Here is a 14870-nt window from a genome sequence, read left to right on the forward strand (position 1 = left end):
ACAGCCATCCCGACAGTCACAGCCATCCTGACAACCACAGCCATCCTGAAAATCACAGCCATCCTGACAATCACAGCCATCCTGACAACCACAGCCACAGTGATCCTGACAATCACAGCCATCCTGACAACCACAGCCATAGTGATCTTGACAACCACAGCCATCCTGACAATCACAATGCTCCTGACAATCACAGCCATCCTGACAACCACAGCCATCCTGACAACCACAGCCACAGTGATCCTGACAATCACAGCCATCCTGACAACCACAGCCATAGTGATCCTGACAATCACAGCCATCCTGACAACCACAGCCATCCTGACAATCACAATGCTCCTGACAATCACAGCCACAGCCATCCTGACAACCACAGCGCTCCTGACAATGACAGTGCTCCTGACAACCACAGCGCTCCTGACAACCACAGCCATCCTGACAATCACAGTGCTCCTGACAATCACAGCAACAGCCATCCTGACAACCACAGCGCTCCTGACAATGACAGCGCTCCTGACAATGACAGCGCTCCTGACAATCACAGACATCCTGACAAACACAGCCATTCTGACAACCACAGCCATCCTGACAATCACAGCCATCCTGACAACCAGTCATCCTGACAACCACAGCCATCCTGACAACCAGTCATCCTGACAATCACAGCCATCCTGACAACCAGTCATCCTGACAATCACAGCCATCCTGACAATCACAGCCATCCTGACAATCACAGCCATCCTGACAATCACAGCCATCCTGACAACCACAGAGGCCCACACAATCACAGTGACCCACACAATCACAGTGACTCACAGTGACCCACACAATCACAGTGGCCCACACAATCACAGCGACCCACACAATCACAGCGGCCCACACAATCAAAGCGGCCCACACAATCACAGCGACCCACACAATCACAGTGACTCACCGTGACCCACACAATCACAGTGACCCACACAATCACAGCGACTCACAGCGATCCACACAATCACAGAGACCCACACAACCACAGCGGCCCACACAATCACAGTGACCCACACAATCACAGTGACCCACACAATCACAGTGACCCACACAATCACAGCGACTCACAGCGACCCACACAACCACAGCGACCCACACAACCACATTAATCTATCCAGTTAACTGTCAGTCCACTTAAATTTTAAAATTTCCTGAAGCAAAGATTTGGCTCTGAACATTTGATCTTAATACCAACAATTTTCACTATTTCTTTTTCATATTTTTCTTCACAATAATTTAACTAAACAGTCTGAAATGTCTAAAGTCTTCGCTAAAAGCGACTGACAGATGGATATATCACCTGGTATAGGCTGTGATAGACGGCCTGTTTCGCCATCAGCTCTGTGTGCGTGCCCTGTTCCACAACACAACCATGCTGTACCACAACAATGTTGTCAGCGTTGATGATTGTAGACAAGCGGTGAGCAATCACCAACGTGGTTCGTCCATGTTGAGCCTGTAACATGAACAATATACACAAACAGGAACAGATCATTCAGGTTATTTACATCCCATGCAAACTTTATATATATATGTATGCATGTGTATAGATCTGAAGGGCTGCAAAATTAATCTGCAGAAAAATTCATCAAAATACAAACGATCAGTTGAAGTAGCTGACTAACTAATGAGAATCATGGAATTCATTAAATAAGCAAAATTTACTGGAGCAGACTTTCAAAAACTTGAAAAAGTCAAGTTTATCAAAATCGGAAAATATTTGGAGTAGCAAGCACATAAAAACCAAAGCATGACAGTTGTCACAAATTTCTCCGCTTTCGTGGAAGAAAGATGGACAGAGTAAATGGTTAACTGTCACAGGTCATAATTATACTCACATCTACAAGACATTCAGGACTGTTTTCATACAGCAGGCAAGCTGGTCTACACTTTAAATAACATAATATCCCCTCACCTTGCTCAATTTATATAAGGACTTCACAAACAAAACAATCTGTAGTATTAAAGTTTTACAGTGACTAAGAGCAAATGTGACTGCCAACCTTTAACTGCTCTAGTCAGCATGTGAGACAGGGTAGTGGGAGACAGCCCATTACCAACCCCTTCCCGTCCTGTCTGTGGGCTGGAAACCACTACACATATGCACAAAGCACAAAATTAAACACATTAAACTGAGTCCCCATGGACAACTTCAGAGTGGCCTAAAGTTCCCTACATAACCGCTACATGGTCACTGCTGGTTAATGGCTTAAAACCAATCAAATAAAGAATTACTGTGTTTCACCTCAATGATACTTATAATGCCAACACTGAAGTTTTTCTGACAAGAAATTGATCAAACGTCACAAAAAAAACCCTTTCAAGTGTCCCTATAAGGTGTGTGAATCACTGCGAATCAAGCCAAATGTCTCACTTGATAAATGCCTAAGTGATATGCAGTAAGTGAAGAAATTTTCCCCTATGTATGAACTAGTAGAACTGACTGCTCATATCTGCATTTCCCGCTAACCTTTTCCAGTGCATCCTGCACAATGGCTTCACTCTCCGTATCCAAGGCCGACGTAGCCTCATCTAACAAGAGGATCTTGGGATTGCGGACAAGAGCACGTGCAATGGCTATTCTCTGTTTTTGGCCTCCACTGAGTTGTGCTCCCCTTTCACCAACCTGAGTCTCATATTTCTGGTTGGGAAAAGTGTGTTAATCATCATAAGCAAGTAATTTGAAGCAAGTAAACTATTAGCAAAATAAAAATGTCAATGCTATGAACAGACAATACATAGACATCACTATGAATGTGTCTTGGAACCAACTACTATCTTAAAATATCATATTTATATGACTGACTTGTGAGTGAGTGAGCGAGTGCTTGGGGCTTAACGTCATACTCAACAATTTTTCAGTCATATGACGACGGAGGAATCCTTAGTGTGCATGTAATGCGCCTCCTTGTTGCAGGATGGAATTTCCACCTCCCTTTTATCTAGTGTTGCTTCACTGAGACGACTTACTGAAGGCAAGTAAGCCGCCCCGCCCGAGCCATTATACTGATACGGGTCAACCAGTCGCTGCACTATCCTCTTCATGCTGAACGCCAAGCGAGGAAGTTACAACTTCTTCTTTTAAAGTCTTAGGTATGACCCAGGATTGATCTGGATCTACCAATCCCGAAGCGGACGCTCTACCCACTGTGCTACTGGAGCCGGTAACTGACTTTTGAAAATTTCTGGAGGGAAAACTTTGTTCAGTCAAGTTCGGATATCTACTTGTTAACTGTGAAATATTATTAAGACATTACCTAACCGAACAGTATGTCCTTTAAATTGCACTGTTCACATGCAGACACTGATGTGATCACAGTGTAATATTAACACTCTTTTCTACTGTATAGCTGCGTTCCCAAGACATTTGCATAATGACAGTCATAATAAATATTATACCCTCTGTCTGATAATTAGCTTCATGATAATTAGCTTCATGAGAGATCTTTCTGTTCCCAGTCCTCTTTTGGATAGCTTGGGCAATTGAAAGTTGCACACTGTAAGTTGACTATACGGATTCCAGATATTTGCACCTAATTATCACAGTGAGATTTTGGTTTTTTTGTCAGACGTACGACGCCACAAGCCACCACACAGAACATACCAGAGGGAGATCCATGATGAACTGGTGAGCGTTGGCTTCCTTCGCCGCAGCCTCGACCTCCTGCTGTGTGACACCGTCCTTCCCAAAGCGGATGTTTTCTGCGATGGTCGTGGCGAACAGGACGGGCTCCTGACTGACCACTCCAATCTGCTGTCTTAACCAGCTCACGTTCAGCTCACGCAGGTCATGGCCATCCAGTAACACCTGGTGTGATCAGGTAAACACTTATTTGTGATTTGATTTGATTTACTTCAGTAACAATGAATTGGGGCCTCTCTATACGCTTAGGCTGAGATTATTTTCAGTTGTGTGAAGTTTTGAAAAAAATAGTTGCTTTGGTTAGTCAGCAAGGTTCATAGTTTTCATGTACCATGCAGTACCACTAGTGTAGTAGGTATTTTCAAGCTACTGTATTTCACATAAAGTTTAGCATTTCTCAAGTGGCACACATTGCTTGATTCTGTTTAAATCAAATACCATGCAGTGCCAATTATGAGATTTTGTGAAATTTGATTATTTCTTATCAAAAATACCCGTTGCCATCAAAAGCAGCATTTTACAGCCTATATATGCTTTAGGTGAAATAAGGTATATATTTTCAAGATGACCATCAAGTAACACAATATGTATTTTCAAGATGATGAATGCCCAGTAACACAACATGTATTTTCAAGATGATGAATGCCCAGTAACACAATATGTATTTTCAACATGATGAATGCCCAGTAACACAATATGTATTTTCAAGATGATGAATGCCCAGTAACACAATCTGCATTTTCAAGATGATGAATGCCCAGTAACACAATATGTATTTTCAACATGATGAATGCCCAGTAACACAATATGTATTTTCAAGATGATGAATGCCCAGTAACACAATATGTATTTTCAACATGATGAATGCCCAGTAACACAATCTGCATTTTCAAGATGATGAATGCCCAGTAACACAATATGTATTTTCAAGATGATGAATGCCTAGTAACACAATATGTATTTTCAAGATGATGAATGCCCAGTAACACAATATGTATTTTCAAGATGATGAATGCCCAGTAACACAATATGTATTTTCAAGATGATGAATGCCCAGTAACACAATATGTATTTTCAAGATGATGAATGCCCAGTAACACAATATGTATTTTCAAGATGATGAATGCCCAGTAACACAATATGTATTGCCCAATAAAACAATATGTATTTTCAAGATGATGAATGCCCAGTAACACAATATGTATTTTCAACATGATGAATGCCCAGTAACACAATATGTATTTTCAACATGATGAATGCCCAGTAACACAATATGTATTGCCCAATAAAACAATATGTATTTTCAAGATGATGAATGCCCAGTAACACAATTAGTATTTTCAAGCTGATGAATGCCCAGTAACACCATATGTATTTTCATGTCATGCAATAAGACAGTATGAAAGTTTATGATGAACATTGCCTATTAAACTATTCCCAATACAACGGAATTTACCTGGCCCTGGTCTGGGTCGTAAAACCGCTGCAGTAGCTGTACTGTGGTACTTTTCCCACACCCACTTGCACCCACTAGGGCCACTGTCTGCCCCACATTGATGGTCAGGTCAAGGCCACTCAAAACCTGAAAATTTGAATACGCCACCAATGAGGAAAAAACTTACAGTTTTAAACACATTCACAGCCAGGAAACATTTATAGCTGGTTTCTCATTTCTCCACACCCAAGCAGGAAACAAAAAAAAACAAAAAACCACCATTGTATATATAAATGAAAACATTTTTAAAACAACTATAAAGTAACCAGATGACTTAATATTTGCCACATGAAGTTGTGGAAAAGTGTTACTCCATTGCGGAATGGTTAACACGCGAGCAAGGCACAATTACACGGAAGCCTCTCACCAACAGAGTCGATGTCAAGTTGAGTCCAAATTGAGCTCATGCTGGCTTCCTGTGAAGTTGTACATGGAAAGGTCTGTCAGCAATCTCAAAATGGTCTTGAGTTTCACCCTGGGGCTGCACAGTTTGTATAAGTGAAATATTCTTGAGTACGGCGTAAAACATCAACCAGCATGATGAAATAAATAATAGTCAAGAGAACTTAAACTGAATACTGTGCTTGTACCTTGACATCTGGTCTGGAGGGATAAGTAAATTCGATGCCCTTAAACTCTATATTGCCCTCTGTCTTCTCCGGTCTTTTTCCTTCTGCTGAGGAACTGTCTATCAAGGATTTCTACAAAAACAGAAATCACATTACCTCTGAATAAAAGGACAAAAGTTTCATGTTAAATTTCCTCTTCAGACGATGAATTTAAAGTTTGTTCCTAAGAGGGAGGGATAAAGAACATTGGCACAGAAACAGCTGTTAACCTTCAAGCTGGAGGCCATACAGCAAACGCCCTCTAAAATCCTTAAATACCAGGTATCACAGGACATAATTTCTGTCACATTTTGTTTAAATAACATGGTATTTTTATAGATTCCACATCTGTTCTACGTTTTTACCATGTTTTGTAACAATGTCCAGGTTGAATTTGTCACAGTATGTACATATGAGGCCAGATATCACCCTCTGTCACACTGTAGCTCATATAAACTGCACGGTATAAACTTTGGGTACGGACAAATGAACAGTCTGATGCTCTTTTTGTGTGATATTTTGTAACAGGTATGCTGAAATTGTCACAAAGGCTTAGCTTTTTTTTCACTTCTAACTGAATTTGTGTCAATCAAGCATGGCCTGTGACATGATGGAGACATACGTCTATCTTTGAGATAATAAGGCTTGTTTCACACAAAATTTTCCTCTATTTTAAAGTAGCTAAAAAAACTATTTTTCATTAACACTGGTTATTAAAGTGAGCTGTTTCTCACCCCAAGTGCTCATAATAAACCTTTTTATAAAGTTAAACCTCAATCTGACTACTTTTTCAAATATCTACCGTATATGCTCTATACTATATGTACTATTTGTGTTCCATACATAACCAAATAAAGGGAGATAACAATGATGGTGAGTCGACTATGGCCAAATGTTTGACAGTTTAATACAAGGATACAATCTTTAAAATAAGATTAAATCTGACAATGAATAAACACTTAATATGAAAATCCTGAATTAAAATTAATACAAGTAAACTATACCAAACTGAATTTTGGTATACTACATACCGTATATACTATACATTTAAGTTATGTCGAAACTGTTTCAATTTCGCCTTTTTGGAGTCATTCTGACTAACTGTATTTGACCTCAAATTTCAGTCATAACTATTTTGCTTGCATGGAGATTAAACTGCATTTGCCAGTGCTGTCCAGCTCTATAGATTTATTTATTAATCTGATTGGTGTTTTACGCCATACTCAAGAATATTTCACTTATATGACGGTGGCCAGCATTATGGTGGGAGGAAGCCGGGCAGAGGCCGGAAGAAACCCACAACCATCCGCAGGTTGCTGACAGCTCTATAGATATACACAGTGACTAAATGTGTTTGCAGGCACAACAAAACTGATGAGAACCTGAAGAGATTTACACTGATCAATGTTTAAACACAAGCAGCCAGAACTCAGTGAATTATACGGAGCTGGCCGCAAAGCCTGCCTTTTTCAGTCCGTCACACCTACGCTGGTGTAACTGCAGCTAATGCTCTGCCAACAGCTATGTAACTGTAACTTACTCTGTCTATGATGTCAAAAATGGTTGCTGCTGCTGCCCTAGCTAAGGCAAAGCTCTCCAGATTGGGGAAGGCATGACCCAACGACATGGAACCCATCAACACACCAAAAAACACCTGAAGATAAAAGTATGGGAATAAAAAAAACAACATTCAACAACTGAAAATGAAATAAATATATCTCAACCCAAATAGAATCAAACTTTAGTTAGTCTTAAACCATTTCTATAATCTGAAAGTCATGTTGGAAGGTACTTTACAAAGTTTACCACTAAAGAAAGCAACACCCAATCTCAAATAATCTGATCTTAGTCTTAAACTAGTCACGCAATACTCAAATAAATACAGATTAGTACAATTCTAAGAATAAATCAAATCTGCATAATTATCTCTGATATAAGAGCAATCACATTCCAGGAAAATACGGCCTCACCTGTAGAATAATACCTGGATGAATTTCACCCTGTTGGTACAGATGGACACCAAATATAAATGCGATGGCAAAGCCCCCAAATATGATGATCCAGAAACACCCTGTGCCAAAGCCGAAAATAAAACTTTTGCGAATTGCCAGCTTTCGTGCGTTGTGAAGATTACCATAATATCTGTTAAATAGAAAATAACAGAGTTAGATGGCTCCAGTGATATAAACAACAAATTCATCAAAAGATATGAAAACTTGTAAATCATAAGTTTTCGTGCGTATTATGTGTTAAGTAGAAAATAACTAGTTAAGAGGGTGTGGTATAGACCACTCTGCCAGACCAAGCCATATCTAATTTAGCTTACTCTGTTTAGACTGCTATCCGTTGCCATACTAAACAAATTGTTTACTTTATAGGATTATGGGAAGTTTTACACATAGAGAAAAGCCTGAGTGCCAAGTGTAAAGTTTCAATATGAGACGAGTTACTGGCGCACCGCCCTATATAATGGTTCAAATATGACTTTAGATGTTGTCCAATATAAGGCCAAGTGTTTGACACTGACTTTGCCTCTGTGCTTGGTAACTTGGCTACAGCTTCATATGTTGACCAGTACATGATCGACAGATGTTGTCCAATATAAGGCCAAGTGTTTGAATAGATAAATGATCATGGCTACCTATACCAATTCAGCGGTACATATACAGCAGCCATACTGTACCACGCCAAGATGTTTGACACTGACTTTGCTTCTGAGGTCGGTAATTTGGCTACAGCTTCATATGTTGAACAATACATGACCGAGATCAACAACAACATGTAGGCCTGGTTCAGCTCTCACCGTTCACTCTCCTTCTCCTGGCCGTGGAAGGCAGCGACAGTACGTATAGAGTATAACACCTCCTCCGCCACAGAGCCTGCTGCAGCGTAGGCCTTCATCTCCTTCTGAGAGTAGAACCTCATCACCTGTATTAATATGGACCAATATATAACAAGAATTTACATACATGTACATTATTTGTGGACTTTGTAAGTTTAAATTGAGTAAGTCTGACTACATATACACATATATATATATATACATGTTTAAGTTATATCAAAGTTGTTTCAAATTGAACATTCTGCGTCATTCTGATTTCAAATTTCATCCATAACCAAGTTTATCAATTTTGTCTGATGCTAATTAAGAGTTCTAAAGATCTTAACATCTGTTTTGATGTTTTTTTTGGAAGATGGGTTGATATGTCCTGCTAATCTTTCAGCATCAAACTTAATATTTTTTTCCCTTTATTTATAATTTTAGTCTGAAAAAATGCACTCATCCTTTTTTTTTTTCGGGCCAATTAAATTTACTCAAAGATCGCTTTGACGAATCACCCACAGTTAATACCACTTGAACAAATTTAAAGGCAGCTATAAACTGACGTACCTTTCCCACAAAACCAGATGCAAAAATTAATATGGGGCAGATGCTCATAACGGCGAGGGCCAGCTTCCACCCCTGGACCAGTGCCATGACGTATCCAGCAATGAAGATTGTAATCCACTGAATGAACATGCCCATTTTGTCCCCCATGGCATCCCCGATCTTAAGCAAATCACTGTCAACAAACACATGTATCAAGTAATGCTGTGAAGCACGAATCAGTACACCTTAAATACCACCTGTTGGAATCACCACCTGTCCACATCTACATGCTCGTTCTCATTTGTACCATACAGAATAATACACCATCAGCCAATTCCACATACGACAGTCTCTGTCCTGGCTATTACCACCTGGTAGAATCTGTCCACATCTATGTGCTCGTTCTCATATGTACCATACACAATAATACACCATCAGCCAATTCCACATACACCAGTCTCTGTCCTGGCTATTACCACCTGGTGGAATCTGTCCACATCTACGTGCTCGTTCTCATATGTACCATACAGAATAATACACCATCAGCCAATTCCACATATGCCAGTCTCTGTCCTGGCTATTACCACCTGTTGGAATCACCACCTGTCCACATCTACATGCTCGTTCTCATTTGTACCATACAGAATAATACACCATCAGCCAATTCCACATATGCCAGTCTCTGTCCTGGCTATTACCACCTGGTGGAATCTGTCCACATCTACGTGCTCGTTCTCATATGTACCATACAGAATAATACACCATCAGCCAATTCCACATATGCCAGTCTCTGTCCTGGCTATTACCACCTGGTGGAATCTGTCCACATCTATGTGCTCGTTCTCATATGTACCATACACAATAATACACCATCAGCCAATTCCACATACACCAGTCTCTGTCCTGGCTATTACCACCTGGTGGAATCTGTCCACATCTACGTGCTCGTTCTCATATGTACCATACACAATAATACACCATCAGCCAATTCCACATACACCAGTCTCTGTCCTGGCTATTACCACCTGGTGGAATCTGTCCACATCTATGTGCTCGTTCTCATATGTACCATACACAATAATACACCATCAGCCAATTCCACATATGCCAGTCTCTGTCCTGGCTATTACCACCTGGTAGAATCTGTCCACATCTATGTGCTCGTTCTCATATGTACCATACACAATAATACACCATCAGCCAATTCCACATACGACAGTCTCTGTCCAGGCTATTACCACCTGGTGGAATCTGTCCACATCTATGTGCTCGTTCTCATATGTACCATACACAATAATACACCATCAGCCAATTCCACATATGCCAGTCTCTGTCCTGGCTATTACCACCTGGTAGAATCTGTCCACATCTACGTGCTCGTTCTCATATGTACCATACAGAATAATACACCATCAGCCAATTCCACATATGCCAGTCTCTGTCCTGGCTATTACCACCTGGTGGAATCTGTCCACATCTACGTGCTCGTTCTCATATGTACCATACAGAATAATACACCATCAGCCAATTCCACATACACCAGTCTCTGTCCTGGCTATTACCACCTGGTAGAATCTGTCCACATCTATGTGCTCGTTCTCATATGTACCATACACAATAATACACCATCAGCCAATTCCACATATGCCAGTCTCTGTCCTGGCTATTACCACCTGGTGGAATCTGTCCACATCTATGTGCTCGTTCTCATATGTACCATACACAATAATACACCATCAGCCAATTCCACATATGCCAGTCTCTGTCCTGGCTATTACCACCTGGTGGAATCTGTCCACATCTACGTGCTCGTTCTCATATGTACCATACAGAATAATACACCATCAGCCAATTCCACATATGCCAGTCTCTGTCCTGGCTATTACCACCTGGTGGAATCTGTCCACATCTATGTGCTCGTTCTCATATGTACCATACAGAATAATACACCATCAGCCAATTCCACATACGACAGTCTCTGTCCTGGCTATTACCACCTGGTGGAATCTGTCCACATCTACGTGCTCGTTCTCATATGTACCATACACAATAATACACCATCAGCCAATTCCACATATGCCAGTCTCTGTCCTGGCTATTACCACCTGGTAGAATCTGTCCACATCTATGTGCTCGTTCTCATATGTACCATACAGAATAATACACCATCAGCCAATTCCACATACGACAGTCTCTGTCCTGGCTATTACCACCTGGTGGAATCTGTCCACATCTACGTGCTCGTTCTCATATGTACCATACACAATAATACACCATCAGCCAATTCCACATATGCCAGTCTCTGTCCTGGCTATTACCACCTGGTAGAATCTGTCCACATCTATGTGCTCGTTCTCATATGTACCATACACAATAACACACCATCAGCCAATTCCACATATGCCAGTCTCTGTCCTGGCTATTACCACCTGGTGGAATCTGTCCACATCTATGTGCTCGTTCTCATATGTACCATACACAATAATACACCATCAGCCAATTCCACATATGCCAGTCTCTGTCCTGGCTATTACCACCTGGTGGAATCTGTCCACATCTATGTGCTCGTTCTCATATGTACCATACAGAATAATACACCATCAGCCAATTCCACATATGCCAGTCTCTGTCCTGGCTATTACCACCTGGTGGAATCTGTCCACATCTACATGCTCGTTCTCATTTGTACCATACACAATAATACACCATCAGCCAATTCCACATATGCCAGTCTCTGTCCTGGCTATTACCACCTGGTGGAATCTGTCCACATCTATGTGCTCGTTCTCATATGTACCATACACAATAATACACCATCAGCCAATTCCACATATGCCAGTCTCTGTCCTGGCTATTACCACCTGGTGGAATCTGTCCACATCTATGTGCTCGTTCTCATATGTACCATACACAATAATACACCATCAGCCAATTCCACATATGCCAGTCTCTGTCCTGGCTATTACCACCTGGTGGAATCTGTCCACATCTATGTGCTCGTTCTCATATGTACCATACACAATAATACACCATCAGCCAATTCCACATATGCCAGTCTCTGTCCTGGCTATTACCACCTGGTGGAATCTGTCCACATCTACGTGCTCGTTCTCATATGTACCATACAGAATAATACACCATCAGCCAATTCCACATATGCCAGTCTCTGTCCTGGCTATTACCACCTGGTGGAATCTGTCCACATCTATGTGCTCGTTCTCATATGTACCATACACAATAATACACCATCAGCCAATTCCACATACGACAGTCTCTGTCCTGGCTATTACCACCTGGTGGAATCTGTCCACATCTATGTGCTCGTTCTCATATGTACCATACAGAATAATACACCATCAGCCAATTCCACATACGACAGTCTCTGTCCTGGCTATTACCACCTGGTGGAATCTGTCCACATCTATGTGCTCGTTCTCATATGTACCATACAGAATAATACACCATCAGCCAATTCCACATATGCCAGTCTCTGTCCTGGCTATTACCACCTGGTAGAATCTGTCCACATCTATGTGCTCGTTCTCATATGTACCATACACAATAATACACCATCAGCCAATTCCACATACGACAGTCTCTGTCCAGGCTATTACCACCTGGTGGAATCTGTCCACATCTATGTGCTCGTTCTCATATGTACCATACACAATAATACACCATCAGCCAATTCCACATATGCCAGTCTCTGTCCTGGCTATTACCACCTGGTGGAATCTGTCCACATCTATGTGCTCGTTCTCATATGTACCATACAGAATAATACACCATCAGCCAATTCCACATATGCCAGTCTCTGTCCTGGCTATTACCACCTGGTAGAATCTGTCCACATCTATGTGCTCGTTCTCATATGTACCATACACAATAATACACCATCAGCCAATTCCACATATGCCAGTCTCTGTCCTGGCTATTACCACCTGGTAGAATCTGTCCACATCTATGTGCTCGTTCTCATATGTACCATACACAATAATACACCATCAGCCAATTCCACATATGCCAGTCTCTGTCCTGGCTATTACCACCTGGTGGAATCTGTCCACATCTACGTGCTCGTTCTCATATGTACCATACACAATAATACACCATCAGCCAATTCCACATATGCCAGTCTCTGTCCTGGCTATTACCACCTGGTGGAATCTGTCCACATCTATGTGCTCGTTCTCATATGTACCATACAGAATAATACACCATCAGCCAATTCCACATATGCCAGTCTCTGTCCTGGCTATTACCACCTGGTGGAATCTGTCCACATCTATGTGCTCGTTCTCATATGTACCATACACAATAATACACCATCAGCCAATTCCACATATGCCAGTCTCTGTCCTGGCTATTACCACCTGGTGGAATCTGTCCACATCTATGTGCTCGTTCTCATATGTACCATACACAATAATACACCATCAGCCAATTCCACATATGCCAGTCTCTGTCCTGGCTATTACCACCTGGTGGAATCTGTCCACATCTATGTGCTCGTTCTCATTTGTACCATACACAATAATACACCATCAGCCAATTCCACATACGACAGTCTCTGTCCTGGCTATTACCACCTGGTGGAATCTGTCCACATCTACGTGCTCGTTCTCATATGTACCATACACAATAATACACCATCAGCCAATTCCACATATGCCAGTCTCTGTCCTGGCTATTACCACCTGGTGGAATCTGTCCACATCTATGTGCTCGTTCTCATATGTACCATACACAATAATACACCATCAGCCAATTCCACATACGACAGTCTCTGTCCTGGCTATTACCACCTGGTGGAATCTGTCCACATCTACGTGCTCGTTCTCATATGTACCATACAGAATAATACACCATCAGCCAATTCCACATATGCCAGTCTCTGTCCTGGCTATTACCACCTGGTGGAATCTGTCCACATCTATGTGCTCGTTCTCATATGTACCATACACAATAATACACCATCAGCCAATTCCACATATGCCAGTCTCTGTCCTGGCTATTACCACCTGGTGGAATCTGTCCACATCTACGTGCTCGTTCTCATATGTACCATACAGAATAATACACCATCAGCCAATTCCACATATGCCAGTCTCTGTCCTGGCTATTACCACCTGGTGGAATCTGTCCACATCTACATGCTCGTTCTCATTTGTACCATACAGAATAATACACCATCAGCCAATTCCACATACGACAGTCTCTGTCCTGGCTATTACCACCTGGTGGAATCTGTCCACATCTATGTGCTCGTTCTCATATGTACCATACACAATAATACACCATCAGCCAATTCCACATACACCAGTCTCTGTCCTGGCTATTACCACCTGGTGGAATCTGTCCACATCTATTTGCTCGTTCTCATATGTACCATACAGAATAATACACCATCAGCCAATTCCACATATGCCAGTCTCTGTCCTGGCTATTACCACCTGGTAGAACTTCTTCAGCCTTAATTAATCTACATGTCCTTAAAATATTGAAGTTTTAAATTCTGACCGCCATATATAAGCCAAATGTCACTCTGTTGAATAGACTTCATTAATATCTTCTGTTTTGTTCATTATATGCAGCGTGATGACGTCAGGAGGGTCGCGTTCACGATGTCACAATTCATATACGATGAAGTTACTCTCTTTGTGACATCACCTTGCGCCAACATTCCCATGCAATGAGATTTTGTGCAGGTGTGTATATTATTTG

The 14870-nt window shown here is 41.4% G+C and overlaps 1 protein-coding gene across 1 annotated transcript in view; it reads right to left on the reverse strand.

Moving 5' to 3' along the window:
* The window catches only part of LOC135477408 (ATP-dependent translocase ABCB1-like), a 78325-nt gene that overhangs the window by 18346 nt on the left and 45109 nt on the right, over window positions 1-14870 (reverse strand). Inside the window, exons 5-13 of the mRNA XM_064757485.1 lie at window positions 9168-9339; window positions 8580-8704; window positions 7747-7918; window positions 7317-7430; window positions 5759-5869; window positions 5130-5255; window positions 3635-3838; window positions 2501-2671; window positions 1331-1486 (exon numbers count right to left, since the gene is read on the reverse strand). Of these exons, the coding sequence (XP_064613555.1) occupies window positions 1331-1486; window positions 2501-2671; window positions 3635-3838; window positions 5130-5255; window positions 5759-5869; window positions 7317-7430; window positions 7747-7918; window positions 8580-8704; window positions 9168-9339 (1351 nt within the window). The remainder of the gene's footprint in view (window positions 1-1330; window positions 1487-2500; window positions 2672-3634; window positions 3839-5129; window positions 5256-5758; window positions 5870-7316; window positions 7431-7746; window positions 7919-8579; window positions 8705-9167; window positions 9340-14870) is intronic.

Source organism: Liolophura sinensis, chromosome 11 (assembly GCF_032854445.1).
Source record: "Liolophura sinensis isolate JHLJ2023 chromosome 11, CUHK_Ljap_v2, whole genome shotgun sequence".
Lineage (NCBI taxonomy): Eukaryota > Metazoa > Mollusca > Polyplacophora > Chitonida > Chitonidae > Liolophura > Liolophura sinensis.